At 40.4% G+C, this 17,174-nt stretch overlaps 1 protein-coding gene across 7 annotated transcripts in view; it reads left to right on the top strand.

Moving 5' to 3' along the window:
• The first annotated feature begins 479 nt into the window (after window positions 1-479).
• Window positions 480-17,174, top strand: part of DOCK3 (dedicator of cytokinesis 3) — a 263,108-nt gene continuing 246,413 nt past the window's right edge. For all 7 annotated transcript variants that reach the window (XM_070456013.1, XM_070456012.1, XM_070456015.1 and 4 more), the window contains exon 1: window positions 480-916. In XM_070456013.1, the coding sequence (XP_070312114.1) occupies window positions 532-916 (385 nt within the window). In that variant the 5' untranslated portion in view covers window positions 480-531. The remainder of the gene's footprint in view (window positions 917-17,174) is intronic.

Raw genomic sequence — 17,174 nt, 5'->3', positions numbered from 1 at the left:
AACATCTACCACACAGGCCAACTCAGGGTAACAAGAACCAAGGAGGCGCCAGCGGCTTCGGCCTAGGAGGAGTCCCGGAGTCCAAAGAGCGAGGGGCCTGAGTGTGCCCGACTTCGTTCACGCAGGCACGGCGACCCCGCCCTGCGGGACCAGGGATCTTTCTAGGGATGGGGTCGTGACAGGGCTGTGGATAACGGCTGAATGGGTCTTAAAGCGGTATCATTCCCTCTTTCCTGCTCTCTCCTCTCCGACTGGCGATCTCTGGGTGCCTGGCAGGAGGAATTGGATACCGAAGCCTGTGGGGGCCCGAGGGCATCCCACCTGTCCAGCCCCGCCTCCTCCGGAGCTTGGGGCCACCCAGGGCCTCGGGCCTGCCTAAGAGCCAGTCCTGACCCCCGCCGGGCCGTCCAATCGCCTCTCGCGGATTTCCCTCCGCTGGCGCGCGGCGGCGCCGGCGCGTGGGGGCTCGCGCGCGGGCTCGGGCGGCGCGGGCTCGGGCGGCGCGAGCCCCCGCGCGCCGGGGAGCGGCGCATGCGCGGGCATCCTGCGAGCCCGCTGAGGCGAGCCGAACCGCGGCGGCGCCGGGAGCCGAGCAGCGAAGCTGTGAGGGACGAAGCGGCGGCGCGAGAGCGGCGGGGACGGACAGGTGGCGAGCCCTCACCCGCGCCGACCGGGACTGCCGGGCCGCCCGCGGAGCCTCACGGTCCGGACGTGGCGGCGGCGGCATCCCGGACGGCCTGTGAGGGATGCGCCGCCCACTGCCCCGCGCCGCCTGACCTCCCCCGCCTCGGCTCGCGGTGCGCCACAGCCGGGCCCGCGGCCGTCCCCGCCGCGCTGTCGCCCGGCCGCCGCGCCCACGGGGCCGCGCCCGGCCCAGCCATGTGGACCCCCACAGAGGAAGAGAAATACGGCGTAGGTAGGTGAGGCTCGGGCCTGGCCGCGGCGGGGGTTCGGGGGGACGCGCCCGTGCTCTCGGCCTCGTGCGGGCCCCGCCTCGACTCGCGCCCGCGCGCCCCCCGCCACGGCCCGCAGGCTGCGCGGCCTCGGCGCGAGGTGTGCGCGGGGTGGGGGCGGCGCGGGCGCGAGGCGCGGGGGTGGGAGCGGGTCTCTAGGCGCGCGGAGGGCGGCAGGGGGCGCTGGCAGCGCGGCCTCGGCAGGTGCGGCCGGCGGGAGGGGCGGGCAGGGCCCCTGCGGCCGCCCGAGGCTTCTGGTGCGGGGTACAGGGCAGTTTTACCCAAGAAGCTAATTTCTGCGAATCTGTTTTCTCTGCTCTCGAACCTCAGTTTTAATGAGTTTCTGCCCCTGAGTTGATGAGCCGGATGACTGTTTATTTTTGGACTGAACCTTAAGGGAAGAAAAAAGGGATAAAATACGTTGACATCATTTTCTCTATTCAGAATTTTGCAGACATTTGACTGGAAATGTTTGATCCGTTTTAGTTTGTTTTGCCTTCGATATTAGAAAGACTAATTACATTACATTAGGAAGTGTTCTTGCACATGCCCCAGTGTTTAGTGTATATTATAGTCATGGTTTTGTTAGGAAACAGATGAATCTGTTTTTAGATGAGACCGTTATTCCTCTTAAAATTCCCCTTTTTAAAAATCTGTTACAAGTGTTAAACTCCAGAAGCTAAATAATTCTTACAGTGTTGAATTATTTTGAAAAGAATGTTCAATAATTTAAGGGCTTGAACATTAGTTTTACAGTGTTAGTGTTTCGTGGTTATTATGCAAGAGAGTTCAGCCACATTGCATTATTGTAAGTCACCTGTCATCTTATTCAGTTAGATAGAAAAATGAGTGTACAGGTTTTTCCCCCTGAAGTTTTAATGGAAAATTTTAGATAGTGAAATCTGTCTGAACATAAACTTTTGTTTTCCATATTTTCTGCAGCTCAATGAAGGTTTAGTTCACAGTTCACTACAACGTAACTTTTTAAACTGTCAGTGGTAACAAACATCTAGGGATCCCATCAGGCAAATTATTGAGAAATTGAATTATTTAAATTTAAGGACCTGCAGAGAGATCTGTGCTGGTAGAAAATCTTGTTTTGAAAGGTAACTTTCTGAAGTTTTTAGTCTGTTATGCTCTAAGGGCACAATGGGACTTCCCTGGTGGCTCAGTGGTAAAGAATCTGCCTGCCAGTGTAGGAGACATGGGTTTGACCCCTGGGTCAGGAAGATTCCCTGGAAAAGGAAATGGCAACTGACACCACTATTCTTGCTTGGGAAATCCCATGGACAGAGGAGCCTGGTGGGCTACCGTTCATGGGGTTGCAAGAGTCAGACCCAGCTTAGCGACTAAATGACAGCAAGTGCACGTTGATACAGACTAGGATGGAAGTGATGAAAGGAGCCCTAGTGCTAGAGTCTATTGAGATGGGACTGGGAAATGATGTGAAAGCTAGGATTCACCTCTGGGAACGTTTTGTCCTTTCTCTTGGAGCATTCCCTAAATACTAAATATACTCTGTGACATGAAGAGTTGGTGGTGTATATTTCCCATAATTTGCTCTCAGTCCTGCTTAATTAGAAAAACAAATAATTGATGTGAAAGTGATCAACTGTCCACTGGCAGCTAAGTAGTAATTTCTGGGTAGGAACCTCTGAGTAGCGGAGTTGGAAGATTTCTGAGTCCTGCCTTCTCTTTACTGGTATTGTGGGCAAATTATTTAACATCATTTTCTTAATGTGTAAGTTGGGGATAATATTTACCTACAGGGTTGTCAAAATCAAATGAGAGCCTACCAAGTGCTTAATAAATGTTAATTTCTTCTTTTCCCTTTAGTACAGTACTTAGAGTAATAACTGCACTAGGCATATCCTCAGGTGTGTTGGTTCTGAGACAGAGACAGTGCAAGGTCATCAAGATAGGCATATGTGAATCTCAAAGCACTATGATTTGGTGTGTGATTTACTCAGGAAGATGGGAGGAAATTTCTGCATTTCTGGGACTGTGGGTTTAGCTTTAGAAAAATTTTTCCCTGTGGAGGGGCACAGCATTGGGCACAGGATAGGACTTAAATGCTTGTTAAATGAGAGAGACAGTTATTCTGAAGACATTAGCAGTTGTAATTTCATGTAGTTTATTTGTCCTTTCTGCCAAAGAAACTTCCTTTCTATTTCTCTCACAGCTTTCTTCTACTATCCCTTCCTCAGATGTGGTCTGAAAGTTCCTGTGTGAATTGTTCAAAACCCAGAATACATTTTTTTTCATAGGCATATTAGGGTTACACTTCTTGGCCTTTTCATAAAAGCCAGTTCAGTCTTTAAAGTAGCCTAAACATTATAGTGAGAAAAAAAGTCAATTAAAATTGGAGTGTTAGCTGCATCGTTTAATTGCTAGCCTGAAAATCTGTTATCATTAATTCCTATGAGAAAACGTTTTGCATTTCAACTTTGATTTTTACGAGCAGATTGGAGCACACATTTCTACTCTCTGCTTGCTCATCCACAATTCTTATAGCAAGGAGGGAGAACTTAGACATTCTTCCGACCAATTTGGATAAGTTGCTTAGATGTTGGTGAGGGAAGGAGTGCCCTGTTGGAGCAGTGCCAAGGAGTCTCTCCCACTGCAGCTGTTCATCTGTATTTGACCTCGATAAGGTTTTTGAGATCCTGTAGCAATACCTTAATGCCTTTGAAATCTTTTATGATACACAAATTCTGTACAGGTTGTAACATTTTCAAATTATTTGATTTATTTGCTAGGGACTAAGTGATGTCTGAACTTCTCTTTCCCATTGTAATGTTCTGTGATTGAGTTTAGAGGGAGGGGCGGATACTACCCTTTTTTTTCCCCCAGGATAGTTAAAGATGTCTATCAGTTTTCACAATAAATAGCCAGACAAAAACGATCATTACAGTTGCAAGCCATAATAGAAACATGATTAACCTGACAATATAAAATAATTACATGCAGTTTGGGGGGTTAAGTAGAGTTATGTGGCAAGTGGAAGTGCATACATGCATATGTTTTCATCTGCCCAGTCTATGTCTTTTGGTTGGTACATTTACAGTTAAGGTAATTATCCATAGGTATGATCCTATTACCATTTTCTTAATTGTTTTGAGTTTATTTTGTGTAGGTCTTCTCCTTCTCTTGTGTTTCCTACCTAGAGAAGTTTCTTTGTCATTTGTTGTGAAGGTGATTTGGTGGTGGTGAATTCTCATAACTTTTGCTTGTCTGGGAAACTTTTGGTTTCTCCATCAAATCTGAATGAGAGTCTTGTTGGGTAGAGTATTCTTGGCTGTAGTTTCTTCCCTTTCATCACTTTAAGTATATTTTACCTTTCCCTTCTGGCTTGTAGAAGAAACTACCCTTTTTTGAAGATCAGAGATGGGCCGGTCAGTGTGCTGGGGGTGACAGTCCTAAGGTTGTTTTCATTATACAGATGATGAAATTGGATCTCAGAGATTGTTAGTCCTTTTTGTCCTTCAGCAATTGAATATTCCTGTTAATTTTCTTCTGGTCAGTGGGTAATGTTTTGTCATATACTTGACTCTTTTACTGCCATTCTCTAGTATTACAAGGAACTGTTCTTTACTGAACCCTTATAACCTGTGTTCTGACTCCTTAGGTCTTTCTCTCCCTTTTAGAGATTCTCTGCTTTCCAGTTCTGTTGCCATAAATAACTTGGAAAGCCTTGCATCTTTCCATTCTTAATTTTACCTTTTCAGGAAGCTTCCTATTCTGAAGTGCATTAGGTGAGAAAAAATCCAACCATTTTTGTGAAATACCTGTCTTTTCCCATCTTGATTGCACCCAAACTACCAAATATAGAAACCAAAGAGCAAGCAAATACTTTTCTCACCCTTAACAGCAGCAGCAGCAGTGAACACCACCAATAGATGAAATAAGAGTTTGTAATTAAACTCCTAGAATAGAATAGCAGGTTTGAGTTTATGTGTTTTAGTTTGGCCACTAAGAAGTGGAAGCTGCATCATAAGTCGTCTTTTTTATTCTACTGCATGAGGTAAATTTTGTAATGATTTAGAGTGATTACTCTTATTCTTTTTTAATCCCCACTTAGCAGTCTATGAAAAAAATTTCCTCATTACTGACCAGAATACCACTAATTTAGTTTTGTGATGTCATATTTATTTCTTTTCTTATTTAAAAACAATGCATATTTTCCACCTTATTTTTACCTGATTTCTTTCTGTTTGATTTCCCCCAGATAGAAGAAAAAAAATAAACTTAAAAAAAGCCCTAAATCTTTAAAAGAAGTTTAACTTCTAATGAGCCTGTGGTCCAGAGGCATGTGAAGGTAGGAAGGGACTAGGTCTATGAAACCAGATCTGAAAGAATCAGTGTTCCCAGAATTTCACTAAATCTGCTGGTAAATGAACTGCAACTCAGTGAAACAGTGAAACAGAGCAGTGAACCTGCTCTTTAGTTACTTGCCTCATAAGGGAATCCTATCCTTTGAAGTCTCTGAAAGGGCCCCATACCTCTCAGAGGTAAAACATCCACCAGAAGTAGAGAAGACATCATATACCCGGGACTTAATTTTGTTCTGAAAAGTAGGGATGTGCTTGATGTTTTATGGTCAGGGGTTTAGTGTTTACAGGGAAACTTCCACGTCATAATCCTGCCTGAGCCTAACACCATAATATCACCTGTCCTCACTTTTTTTAAACAGATGAAAAAGAAACTTTAACAGAAAGAAATTAAGTGACTGATCAAAGATTCTTAAGCCAATGAAGTGCCGATTTAAGATTTAAACCTAGGACTTTGGGATTCTGATCCACAGCTGCTTTTGTTATACCATGTTACCTCTGAAAAGAATTTGTCAGCAGTGTGTGTCTCTGGCTCAAAAGATAAAGGCTTCCAAACTTAAATTGGATAGTTATATTTAAGAGAATTTATTTCTATACTAGGCATTTTTATGAGACTGCCTAGTATTGATTGCTCTGCTTCTGAATATAATGATTTGCATTGCCGATGGGAACAGACTGAAGGCATGACAATTCAGAAGGCAGGTTTTTAACAGCCCTGAGGAGTATATTGGTTACTATTACACTCTTTTTTTTAAAAAAAAATTTTTTTGTTTTATATTGGAGCACAGTTAATTAACAATGTTGTATTTCAGGTGTACAACAAAGTGATTCAGTTATACACACTTTTTCAAATTCTTTCCCCCATTAGATTGTTACAGAATATTAAGCACAGTTCCCTATGCTCTAAGTAGGTCCTTGTTGGGTTATCCATTTTAAGAATAGCAGTGTGTTTAAAAGTATATGTCAGTCTCAAACTTCCCAACTGTCCCTCCCCATCACCTCCCCCCGCCAACCGTAAGTTCCTTCTCTAAGTCTGTGAGTCTGTTTCTGTTTTGTAAATAAGTTCATTTGTATCATTTAAAAAAATTCTCCATATAAATGATATCATATGATATTTTCCTTTCTGTGTCTGTCTTCACTCAGAATGAGTCTCTAGGTCCATCCATATTGCTGTGGATGGAATTGTTTTATTCTTTTTAATGGCTGGGTAATATTCCATTGTATATATGTATCACATCTTCTTTATCCATTCTTCTGTCAGTGAACATTTAAGTTGTTTCCATGTCTTGGCTATTGTAAGCAGTGCTGCAGTCAGTGTTGGGATGCGTTTATCTTTTCAGACCATATTTTTCTCTGGGTATATGTCCAGGAGTAACTACTGTCCTCTTTTTAAAGGCATTTTTAGTAGGGAAAAAAATCGTTGATTTCGGCAAACATTTATTGAATGCCTCCTTAAATCAAGATGGCTTTGTTTTGATCTGCCATTCTGTACAGTAAGCAGGAAATAATCAGCAGGAAATTATCAACATTTTAACAAAAAAGTCAATATGAAACAATATTTTATAGACTATACAAATGTTACGGCTAATTTTATCATGCAGTGTTATGAGAGAATGTGCTTTAGAAATAAAAAGCTTAATTGTAAATGACACATTTTCTGTCATTTTTAGACACATTCTGAAGCAAGATGTCTCAAAAGAATGGTCACTGAAGTTGAAAGTACTTTATATTCATACCATATTTTACACTGGTGCTGAATTTCAATTTTTAATGGTTTGTATTATGAATCTTTTTTGAATTATTGCATCTTTATTCTTGATGAGAAGAATGATCTGAGTTTATTCCCAGTGTGTAAGCATTATTGGATATGCTATATTAGGACTTTAATTGCAGTGTTATACTTTTACCATAATGAACAAATCTGTTTATTATGATTATGCTCTAAAGACTCTTACATACCCCCTCTTGACAGATTTTGTATAGAAAAGCAAGATTTTTTTTTCCACAGAAAGGTTCTGGGAACTTTAAAATTTTTTACAGAAGTACATTGCCAAATTATTTTAGCTGCGGCCCAAGTACGTGAGTTGACTTGCTATATCACACATTAGGACACTCTAGTAAAAATAATGACTATGTTGGGAGCTGTCGTTCAGAAACTTTCTGTTTTTCCACTTATCTATGATGGGAATAAAATCCCAACCTCCTGCTTCCATCTGTTTCTCCCTCTCTTTTCAGAACTCATTCATGAGCTGTTGTCAGTTGATGAATGAGAACAAAAATTGATGGAAGAATTACTGCATGATAAATGAAGGACTTTGTATTACAGACTTAGTATCATACTTTGACTTTTCTTCAAATACATCTAGTGACAGTGCCCTCACCAGTTTTTGAGATGGCCAATTTTATTGTTAGCTGTGATGAGAACATCCTTCCTTGTTGAATAGACTCCTTGTAATTTCTTAAAAGTTTGTGTTCTGTGTCTACATATAAATAACTTCCATCATAGCACAGTTATTCATAAAATTTTAGAATTGTGAGGCATCTTAAATCTGATCTGGTTTGAGGCTCCAGGGATAATAAATAAGACCAGTGGAAGAGCTAAGTGTTTACTGTGTGCCTAGCACTTGCATGTTACGGCTCAAATTTGCTTTTTCAGCTGCATTTGCTGACTTGCTTGTACTTTACACTTTAGCCAAACTGAACTTTCCCCAAGTTCTTCAGTCTGGACTTAATTATACCATTGCTGCCATGTGCCAGTAGGATTTGTGCCACCTATTAAACCCTTCTTGTTAATTGCTGCTTCATGTCTTTGTTCATATTATTCTTTCTACATTCGGTACCTGCTCCCAACCCCATCTTTGTCTCAGATTCTTTCCTATCTGTAAAGGCTTCTATCATATATTACTGTCTTTGTACATCTTTTTCTAGACCCTTGACCATACCCCTGTCTTTCTCCAACCAGATAGATTTTATTCTTTTAAGTTCTGTGATACTTCATATCTTGTAGTGATATATTTAATTTATCCACTTCCATTAGATTAATGTCCTTCTAACTTTTGACTATGATCTACAATAAACACATTTAAAATATTACCTCTTAAGTGTATATGTTTACACTATACACACACATGAAAAAGTTAGAAGTTTCATGATATAGTAATTTGTAGAGTGTACTCTGGTGTTTCTGTTCGTTTCTATTTCCATTAAAAAACATGGATGGCAACTCAGTTGATATTGTGACCCATGTTTAAAAACTCTGCTTTAGGTTGTAAACTCTTAAAAGTAGGGATTGTGCTGGACTTCCTGGCAGTCCATTGGTTAAGACTCTGTGCTTCCAGTGCATTTCATGGGGCATGGGTTTGATCCCTGGTCGGGACTCTTAAGAGCTAAAACAGTTTGAATAGAATCAGAACTTCAACTCTGGTTCTTTTGATTCCACATATTGTGATCTCTAATTAAATACAAATTTCCCCCCACGTTTAGTTGATTTAAAGATCTGTAAAATGAAAATACAAGTACTGTATTTACTGAAAAAATTCACATATAAATGGACCTGCACAGTTTAAGCCCATGTGTTACAGGGTCAACTGTATCTTTGTGTTCTTGACAGACATTACTCAGTACCAGGAATGCAGAAGTTTTCGTACACGTATTTGTAGAATTGAATTGGATGTTTTTTGTTAATGTGGTATAAAACCTGATATTTGGAGACTTTTCATCTACCATTTCACACTAATTACTCATATTGGTTTCATAACAGCTATGTTCTAGATTTTATTTCATATGAGTTGAAGTCAAGCTAGATCTCTTGCATCCTGAACGTGTGTTATTGATAATAGGCATGAATGTAAAACTTTAGTTTCATTTAAAAAAGATTTTACTTTTATTTTCATTACATTTCATTGAGGGAGAGCATATTTGGCTCATCTCGTTGGTCCTAAGTTGAAGAGTAGCCTCCCTGTATTTGGCTTATTAGTACAACTTGTCAAGTCTTTTTTTATAGCTTGAGTTTGTCATCCCACCTGTTGTTATCTTTTCCTTGAACTTTTTTACCTACACAATTGATAAACCTGTTTTCTGACCTTTTCCAAGTGAGGTGATAAAAATGTTGAACAGAATAGGGGAAAAAATTTGTGTGTCCAGTTTATAAAGGAGTAGATTTTGCTGTGTTGTGTTTTGAATGCAAATTACTTGGGTGACTTAGTGAACGTGTCTTGACAGTGCCAGCTGTGCCTGTGCCGCCTGTGAGCCTGATAGTCTTTGGGGTCAGGTGGGTTCCTGGCCAGTCTGTGGCTTATGGCCCAGGAGGAAGGATGCTGCTAAGAGGTATGTGTGGCCTTTCTTTTAAGTGTGGGAAATGACAAAGGTACATTAGCATTAAAAAGATCCTAAGCCTGTTTTCATCTTCATGAACAGGAGGAAGGGAGGCACCAAGCCTTTCTTGTTTGTTTCTGTTGTTCTTTCCACATCCCGACACTTTAGATACGCTGTACAGCTCACCCTTTTCCAGACAAACCTAAAACTTTCCTACCTCTGTCACTTTGCTCAGTTTTTATAATATGACAAGAATGCAGCGACTACTTTTCTCTGCCTGAGGAATGCCACCTTAAAAAGCTGAAAGGTCACCTCTTCTTTGATGCCTTCCCCAGCTCTGCCCAGTAATAAGCACTAGTCTTGCTCCTGCAGCAGTTGGTACCAACCTCTAGTTATGGCACGTATCCCTTTAGATCATGCTTAATTGCATCTCTTTGCCTCAAGGGATTGAGCTTCTCAAGGACAAGGAATTTTGTCTTCATGTTTTGTAACCCCAGGACCTAGCACATAGTGGGGGATCAATAAATGCTTAATTAGGAATCCAGCTTAGTGAAGAGTTTTATTTTGCTTTGTTGATCCTGATAGTATTTTAAAAGGCTGTAAGTCTAATAATATTTACTTATTAGAAATTTGTGACATCATAAATACAATTTTTTTTTTCTCAGCTTTTATCCTTCTTGAACCTGTTAGGAAGGTTTACTGCCTGTGGCTGAGTTTAGATGACTGATTTTTGGGTGGAAGCCTGTAGGATTCCAGTGTGAATCCATCTCACCTAGAGTTTCACAGTTATCCCAGCAGTGATTCAGAAAACTTGTAGCAGATAATTGAGATGCAGTTTGAACTAATGCCAACAATACGTCTTTCATCTGACACCTCTGGGGAAGCTGTGTTTTAGATGAGTGACTTTTCCATAGAACTCAAGGTTAAACCTTTAAAAATACCAAGAAAAGATTTTTGTTGGAGTTAATATAAAATATAATATGTTCTGTTCTTTCCTGTATTGTGAATTCAATATGTTGAATACATTTGAGCTTTTTCTGTATAACATTTCCACTCTCATTACATAAGATACATGTTTATTATAGACATGTTAGTAAATACAGAAAAATCCACAAAAAAGAAAATAAGGATGATATCTTATTTTTAAGATATGCTATTATTTTCAGACATAACCCCTCAAAACATGCTGGCATATCTTTCCAGTCTTTTTTTCTGATGCAAGCATTTAAAATAAATTTAGGACTGTACTGTTTATATTGTCATAGAAGTCTTTTATTTTTTAAAACACAAGTAATTTATATTTTGGCCGGGCTGCATGGCATGTGGAATCTTAGTTCCACAACCAGGGATCGAACCTGTGCCTGCTGCAGTGGAAGCGCGGAGTTTTAACCAGTGGCCCACCAGGGAAGTTCCGACAGTCTTTTATTTTAAATCTGTTCTACTACAAACCTTCTCTTATATCTGGAATGCCACTGTTTTGATGACTGTTGTTCCATCAGGCACTGCATTAGGTACTGTGATTTATCTAATCTCCTACTTCTGAGTGGTTGGTTGTTAGAAATTAACTATCACCAGGACAGTAAGAGCACTTGCTTCTCTGCACCCTCAGCAGTATAGAGCATCATTTTCTCCACAGATTTGCATCTTCAGAAATTTCAGAGTTGATACAGGCTTGGTGAAATAAATTCTGAAGCATTACAAAACTAGTCTCCTGTAACTACCATTTCAACTTCTTGGGCATCAGTTGTTTAACTGGACTTTCTGACTATTGGATGTTGTTAATGCAGACAAGGCATTATAACAGTAATGGAGTGATGCTTGTTTGCTTTTTTACTGAAATCCCAGGAAAAATCACTAATTCCAGCCAGTGGTTCTCTCGTTTGTTTATTACTTTTCTCATCTGGCTGTGATGCTTTCTGGGAATTTGGGGGGGAAGTGGTGGGAATATGGGCTTCCCGGGTGGCGCTGATGGTAAAGGATGCACCTGCCAGTGCAGGAGGTGCAAGGGCGTGGTTTTGGTCCTGGGGTCAGGAAGATCCCCTGAAGTAGGAAATGGCAACCCACTCCAGTATTCTTGCCTGGAAAATTCCATGGACAGAGGAGCCTGGGCGGGCTTCAGTCCATGGGGTCGCAAAGAGTCGGACACGACTGAGTGTGCACAGAGAGGAACAGACAAAGGTGGATTGCGAGTATGTGAGACTCCGTCAGCTTGGTGTCAGCGACTTGAAATGATAGTTTTGTTTTGATATTCTAACTCTCTTCATTTCTGTTCTCTGTAGCTACTTCGAATATTATTCTTTATCTTTTCCTATTTGCCAGCCACTCTGCCCTTTACTTCTTTCCCTAGTCATGCATTTTCAAGCTAAACCTGAATTGAACTTGTGCATGGAAAACTGTGTAATCAACTCTGTGAAAGACAGAAGTGGCTCCTTTGCTTTCCTTTGGAGTGAGATTTAGTGCCTTTATGAAAACCTTAGGCCTGCTAAAAGATCTGACTCCTGGCCAAGGCTGTGCTCCGTGGGAACAGCTGACTTTGGACCAGAGGCAGTGAGCTGGGCGTGGTAGAGTTGGTGCAGGTTTGCTCTGTGCAGGGGCAGTCTCCCCTCTGGACAGCTGCATGTAGGTAAGACATCTGGTCCTGTGCCAGCCGTCTTGTCGTCATGAGGAGAACCAGGAGGCAGGAACGGTTGTTTACTGTTGTTATTTTTACCGGCGTGTAGCTGCTCTGCTCTGCTGTGCCGGTTTCTTTTGTACAGCGAGGTGAATCAGCCGTGTGTACGCCTGTATCCCCTCTTCTGTGAATTTCCTTCCCCTTTAGGCCGTGACGGAGCCCCGAGTAGACTTCCCTGGGTGTGTAGTACATTCTCATTAGTTGTTTTATACATAGGAGTGTACATAAGACAGTTCCAGTCTCCCAGTTACCCATTCTTTATTGACGGAGTCTTGGGTTGTTTCTGTCTTTTACTATTGTGAATGATGCTGTAATGAGCATTTGGCATCCAAGTACCTGTTTGACTACCTGTTTTTAAATCCTTTGGAATTACTTAGTATTTGGTAATTCTATGTTTAGTTTTTTCAAGGAACTACCCATACTGTTTTCTGTATTGCCTGTACCATTTTTACTTTCCCATCAGCAATGCACAAGGATTCCAGTCTCTTTACATCCTTGCTAATACTCGTTATTTTTTTTTTAAAAGCCTTTTATAAATGGATATCCAAATGGGTGTAAAGTGGTATTTCACTGTGGTTTTGATTTGCATTTTCCCTAATAATTAGTGAAGTTGAGCATCTTTTCATGTGTTTATTGGCCATTTGTGTATTGTTTTTGGAGAAATGTCTACTCAGTGCTTTGCCCATTTAAAAAACTTTTATTTTTAGCTGTGCTGGTTCTTTGTTGCTGTGCATGAACTTTCTCTAATTGTGGCAGGCGGGGGCTTCTGGTCACAGCGGCTTCTCGTTGTGGAGCACAAACTGGGTGCTCAGGCTTCAGTCGTTGTGGCACAGGGACTTAGTTGTCCAATGGCAAGTGGGATTTCCCCAGACTAGGGATCAAACTTGTGTCCCTTGCATTGGCACGTGAATTCTTAACCACTGGGCCATCAAGGAAGCCCCTAGAGTGGTTCTTAAATATACTTCAACTTCGGGATGTTTCTTCTGGCTAGTCCCTAATTGTTCACTTCATAGAGAGTATGTAGTTTAAAATAAAGCCCAACATTGAGAGAAAGGAACTCATGCAATTGTTGTAGACTGGTGAAAGCCTTTCAAACATATTTAAATGAAGATATAAGTTGATAGAAATTATTAAACAATTTGGCTCTGAAAATAGGGTTTGAAATTATTTTCAGTTGTGATTAGAAGGTGGAGGATAAAGATACTGAGATTACATGTTACAGAGATTGGCAAGATGGTATCAACTATAGTTTGTTGCAGGAACCACAAAAGGGAAAAGAAAGTTGAACTTTGTTTCTTGACAGGAGTGGCGGAGGAGGTTTTCTGAGGTAATGAAAAACAGGTAGTAACATGAAATTCAAAATACAAGTCTAACTGGAAAGTGAAGATATTTCAAATGGATTCTTTTATTGATTTAGTAGACATTTATAGAAGATCTGGTATGTACTAGCCTCTGGGGACACAAAGAGTCGGATACGACTGAGCGACTGAACTGAACTGAACTGAGGCTCTGGGGAACAATGAAGGAAGACTATACAGATCTACCTACTTTCAAGACCTTTAATCTAGATGATTGTGAAAATTAGATTAGGGAAGTTTTATGAAGTTAGTAGTTAAAACAATGCAAGTAGAGAAAGAATTTTTAGCTAAGAATTATATATTTATGGAACTTTAAATCTCGAAGGGACCATAATGTAACACAGTGTTCTTATTTTTCAGATGGCAGAGGTCAGAGGCATATGGTAACTTAAAGTTATACAGTTTGGCTATTTGGGTCTTGAATTCAGATACTGATTCCCTAAAAAGGCTTTTTAAAAAAAAAAAAAAAAACAACACTGTATCATTGAATCTTGTGTAAAACCACCAGAAGATAGGAATTAGCCTAGAAATATTTATTGACTACCTGCACTGTGGAAAATTTAATGGAGTAAACAAACATACTCTAGTTTTTGAGGAATCTTTTTTAAAAAATTGACCTATAGTTGATTTATAATGTGTTAACTGCTGCTATATAGCAAAGTGATTCAGTTATATATATATTATTACTATATATTATATATAAAATTATATATATATTCTTTTAAAAAGTATATCTTTCCATTATGGTTTATCATAAAATATTGAATCCAGTTCTCTGTGCCATACAGCATGACCTTGCTGTTTATCCATCCTATGTGTAAAAGTTTACATCCGCTGACTCTAGCCTCCCACTTCATCCCGTCCCTAACCCTCTCCCCCTTGGCAACCCCCAGTTTGTTCTCTATGTCTATAATTCTGTTTCTGTTTCATAGATAGGCTCATTTGTGTCCTATTTTAGATTCCACATATAAGTGATATCACATGGTATTTGTCTTTCTCTTTTGGACTTTGTTTAGTATGGTAGTTTCTAGGTTCATCCATGTAGCTGCAAATGGCATTCTTTTATTCTTTTTATGGCTGAGTAATATTCCATTGTGTATACGTACCATGTCTGCTTTATCCACTCATCTGTCGATGGACATTTAGATTGTTTCCGTATCTTGGCTGTTGTGAATAGTGCTGCTGTGAACATAGGTGTGCATATATCTTTTTACATTATGGTTTTGTTTGGACCTATGCCCAGAAGTGAGATTGCTGGATCATACGGTAATTCTATTTTTAGTTTTCTGAGAAACCACCATACTGTTTTCCACGGGGATTCCTTCAGTTATAATTATTAGAAATCCATCTCAAACTGAAGCAGAAAGGAGAATTTACTGGGGCATATAACTAAAAAAGGCGTGAATGGATCTGACCTCAGGAGACTGGGATCAGGGCCTCAACATATCAGGATATCTCTGTTTCTATTTTACATTTTGGCATATGCTTATGTGTTGAATTATTTTCTGCAGTCATTAACTTCAAAAAATTTACTGTTTTCACTTTGGGGACCATAGCTTCTGGCACCTCTGGGGTTACATACATCTTTACAGTTCATGATGGAATAGGGAAGAGTTAGTTCCTGTTGGGAAGATTCAGGGAGTGAATGGCATGGCCCAGTCTATTTTACATGCCTACTTGGAGGCGGTGGGGAGGGTCTGACTGCTAGCCCCACTGAAATCACATCGAGTGGGACAGTTTCTGTAAAGCCTGAGAGTTAGGAATGCTGGGCATACCAAACAGTGAAGTGATAGGGCTACTTGATGCACATATACACGAAGCTACAATTAGGGTCAATCGTGTAATAGAAGTAGAATGTGCCAGAGGACTTCAAGGCCTGGAGGATTCATTTCCAAGAGTGCAAAAACAGTCTTGATGTGTGGATAGGATTTTTGTCAGTGAAGAGAAAGCAGGAGAGAGGATCCAGGCAGTAGGAAACAGTGAGGTATGAAAGGGAGACTTGTGCAAGGTTATGTACTAGAGACTTGTTTTGGAGAACAGTGACTAGACCAAGTCTTATGTCATTGGGAGGAGATTGAGAGGGCAGGTTTGGCTTAGAGTGTCAAGGGCCTTGGGTGTAAGGAGGAATATGGGTTTCATTCTGTGGGCAGTAGGGAGCCAATGAAACATTTTGATCAAGGGAAAAAGCAATTTTAGGAATGGAAATGGAGGAGCATAAGAGTGATTTTAGATTCCGGAGAAAGAGATAAAAGAATAGTAGAATTTATTTTCACAGGAACTAGTCACTATTGTTCCTCACATGGAAAATCTATAAGGATTGTGAACAAATCACTTAACTACCTTCTATTTTCCTCTTCAGTAAAATAAATGCACTGTACTAATCTTTACTAACTCTAGATTAGAGTTTATGTATAGTTTCAATAAGAAAATATTGTGTTATAGTAGGCATTATTGCTTTATAAATGACTTACTAACTTTGCTACATATGAGAGTATTTTTCTCTGTGGTATATGGAGATTGTAAGTTAGAAATAGATTATTGATTGAGGAAATGATCTTTACATTTTTATTAGCTCATAAAGTAAATGGAACTAATACCTTGGGTTGTATTTTCTTTTAAATTCTTTAATTAGGTAAATGACAGAAACAGGTTCTAAAACTGAAGTATGGTGCTACATGTTAATGTTTTTTTCTTCTAATCATATATATATATATATATATTTTTTTTTTTTTTAATTACTAAGAATTCTCAAAACTGCCTTTGTAACTGAGATTTTTGACACCTGTGCTCTAAATCAGTGCTGGAGCTGCAGTGTGTGCACTGCTTGTGCTCCTCTGAGTCGCAAATTCTTGGAGAGAAAGCTTTAACTCCTCTGTCCGTGCATGTGTGCATGCTCAGTAGCTCAGTCATATCCGACTCTGGGACCCTATGGACTGTAACCCGCCAGGCTCCTCTGTCCATGGGATTCTCCAGGCCAGAATACTGGAGTGGGTTGCCATGCCCTCCTTCAGGGGATCTTCCCTACTCAGGAATCAAACTCATGTCTCCTGCATTGTAGGTGGATTCTTTACCACCAAGACACTGGGGAAGCCCCCCTCTGTTTTTGTCTCTCCTAGTAACTCACTGTCTCTTTGACCAGGATGGGAGACTGATCCCTTGCTGTCCTCTTCCATCTGTCCTTCATCCCTCTACTCTTAGCTTCCCCATTTGTCACTCTGCAAGCTACCTTTTTAAAATCTTTATTTTTCTCCTGTTTCACCAGACATTACCTGCTCTCTTCCCCACCCCATGACTGAATCTTGTTTGGGACTCAGTTGAGATATCTAGCTTATCTCTTATATTAAAACATGTTCACCCCCTTAAAATTTTCTCTTTGCCTATAGTGTTTTTGAAGCACATTTTAAAAAGATGGTCTCTAATTTGAAGTGCTCTTAGCTCGAAATACAGAAAGATCACCCAACAGTTCTTAATTTGTAAGTAGCTGGTTTTCATTTAAAAGTGGAGACTCACTGCTTAATTTGCTTTACATGGCAGCTACTTTATAGGC

The sequence above is a fragment of the Odocoileus virginianus genome, chromosome 26 (genome assembly GCF_023699985.2).
Source record: "Odocoileus virginianus isolate 20LAN1187 ecotype Illinois chromosome 26, Ovbor_1.2, whole genome shotgun sequence".
In the NCBI taxonomy this organism is placed as follows: domain Eukaryota; kingdom Metazoa; phylum Chordata; class Mammalia; order Artiodactyla; family Cervidae; genus Odocoileus; species Odocoileus virginianus.
Note: the sequence above shows the minus strand (reverse complement) of the source record. Positions and strands in the feature narration are given on the sequence as shown.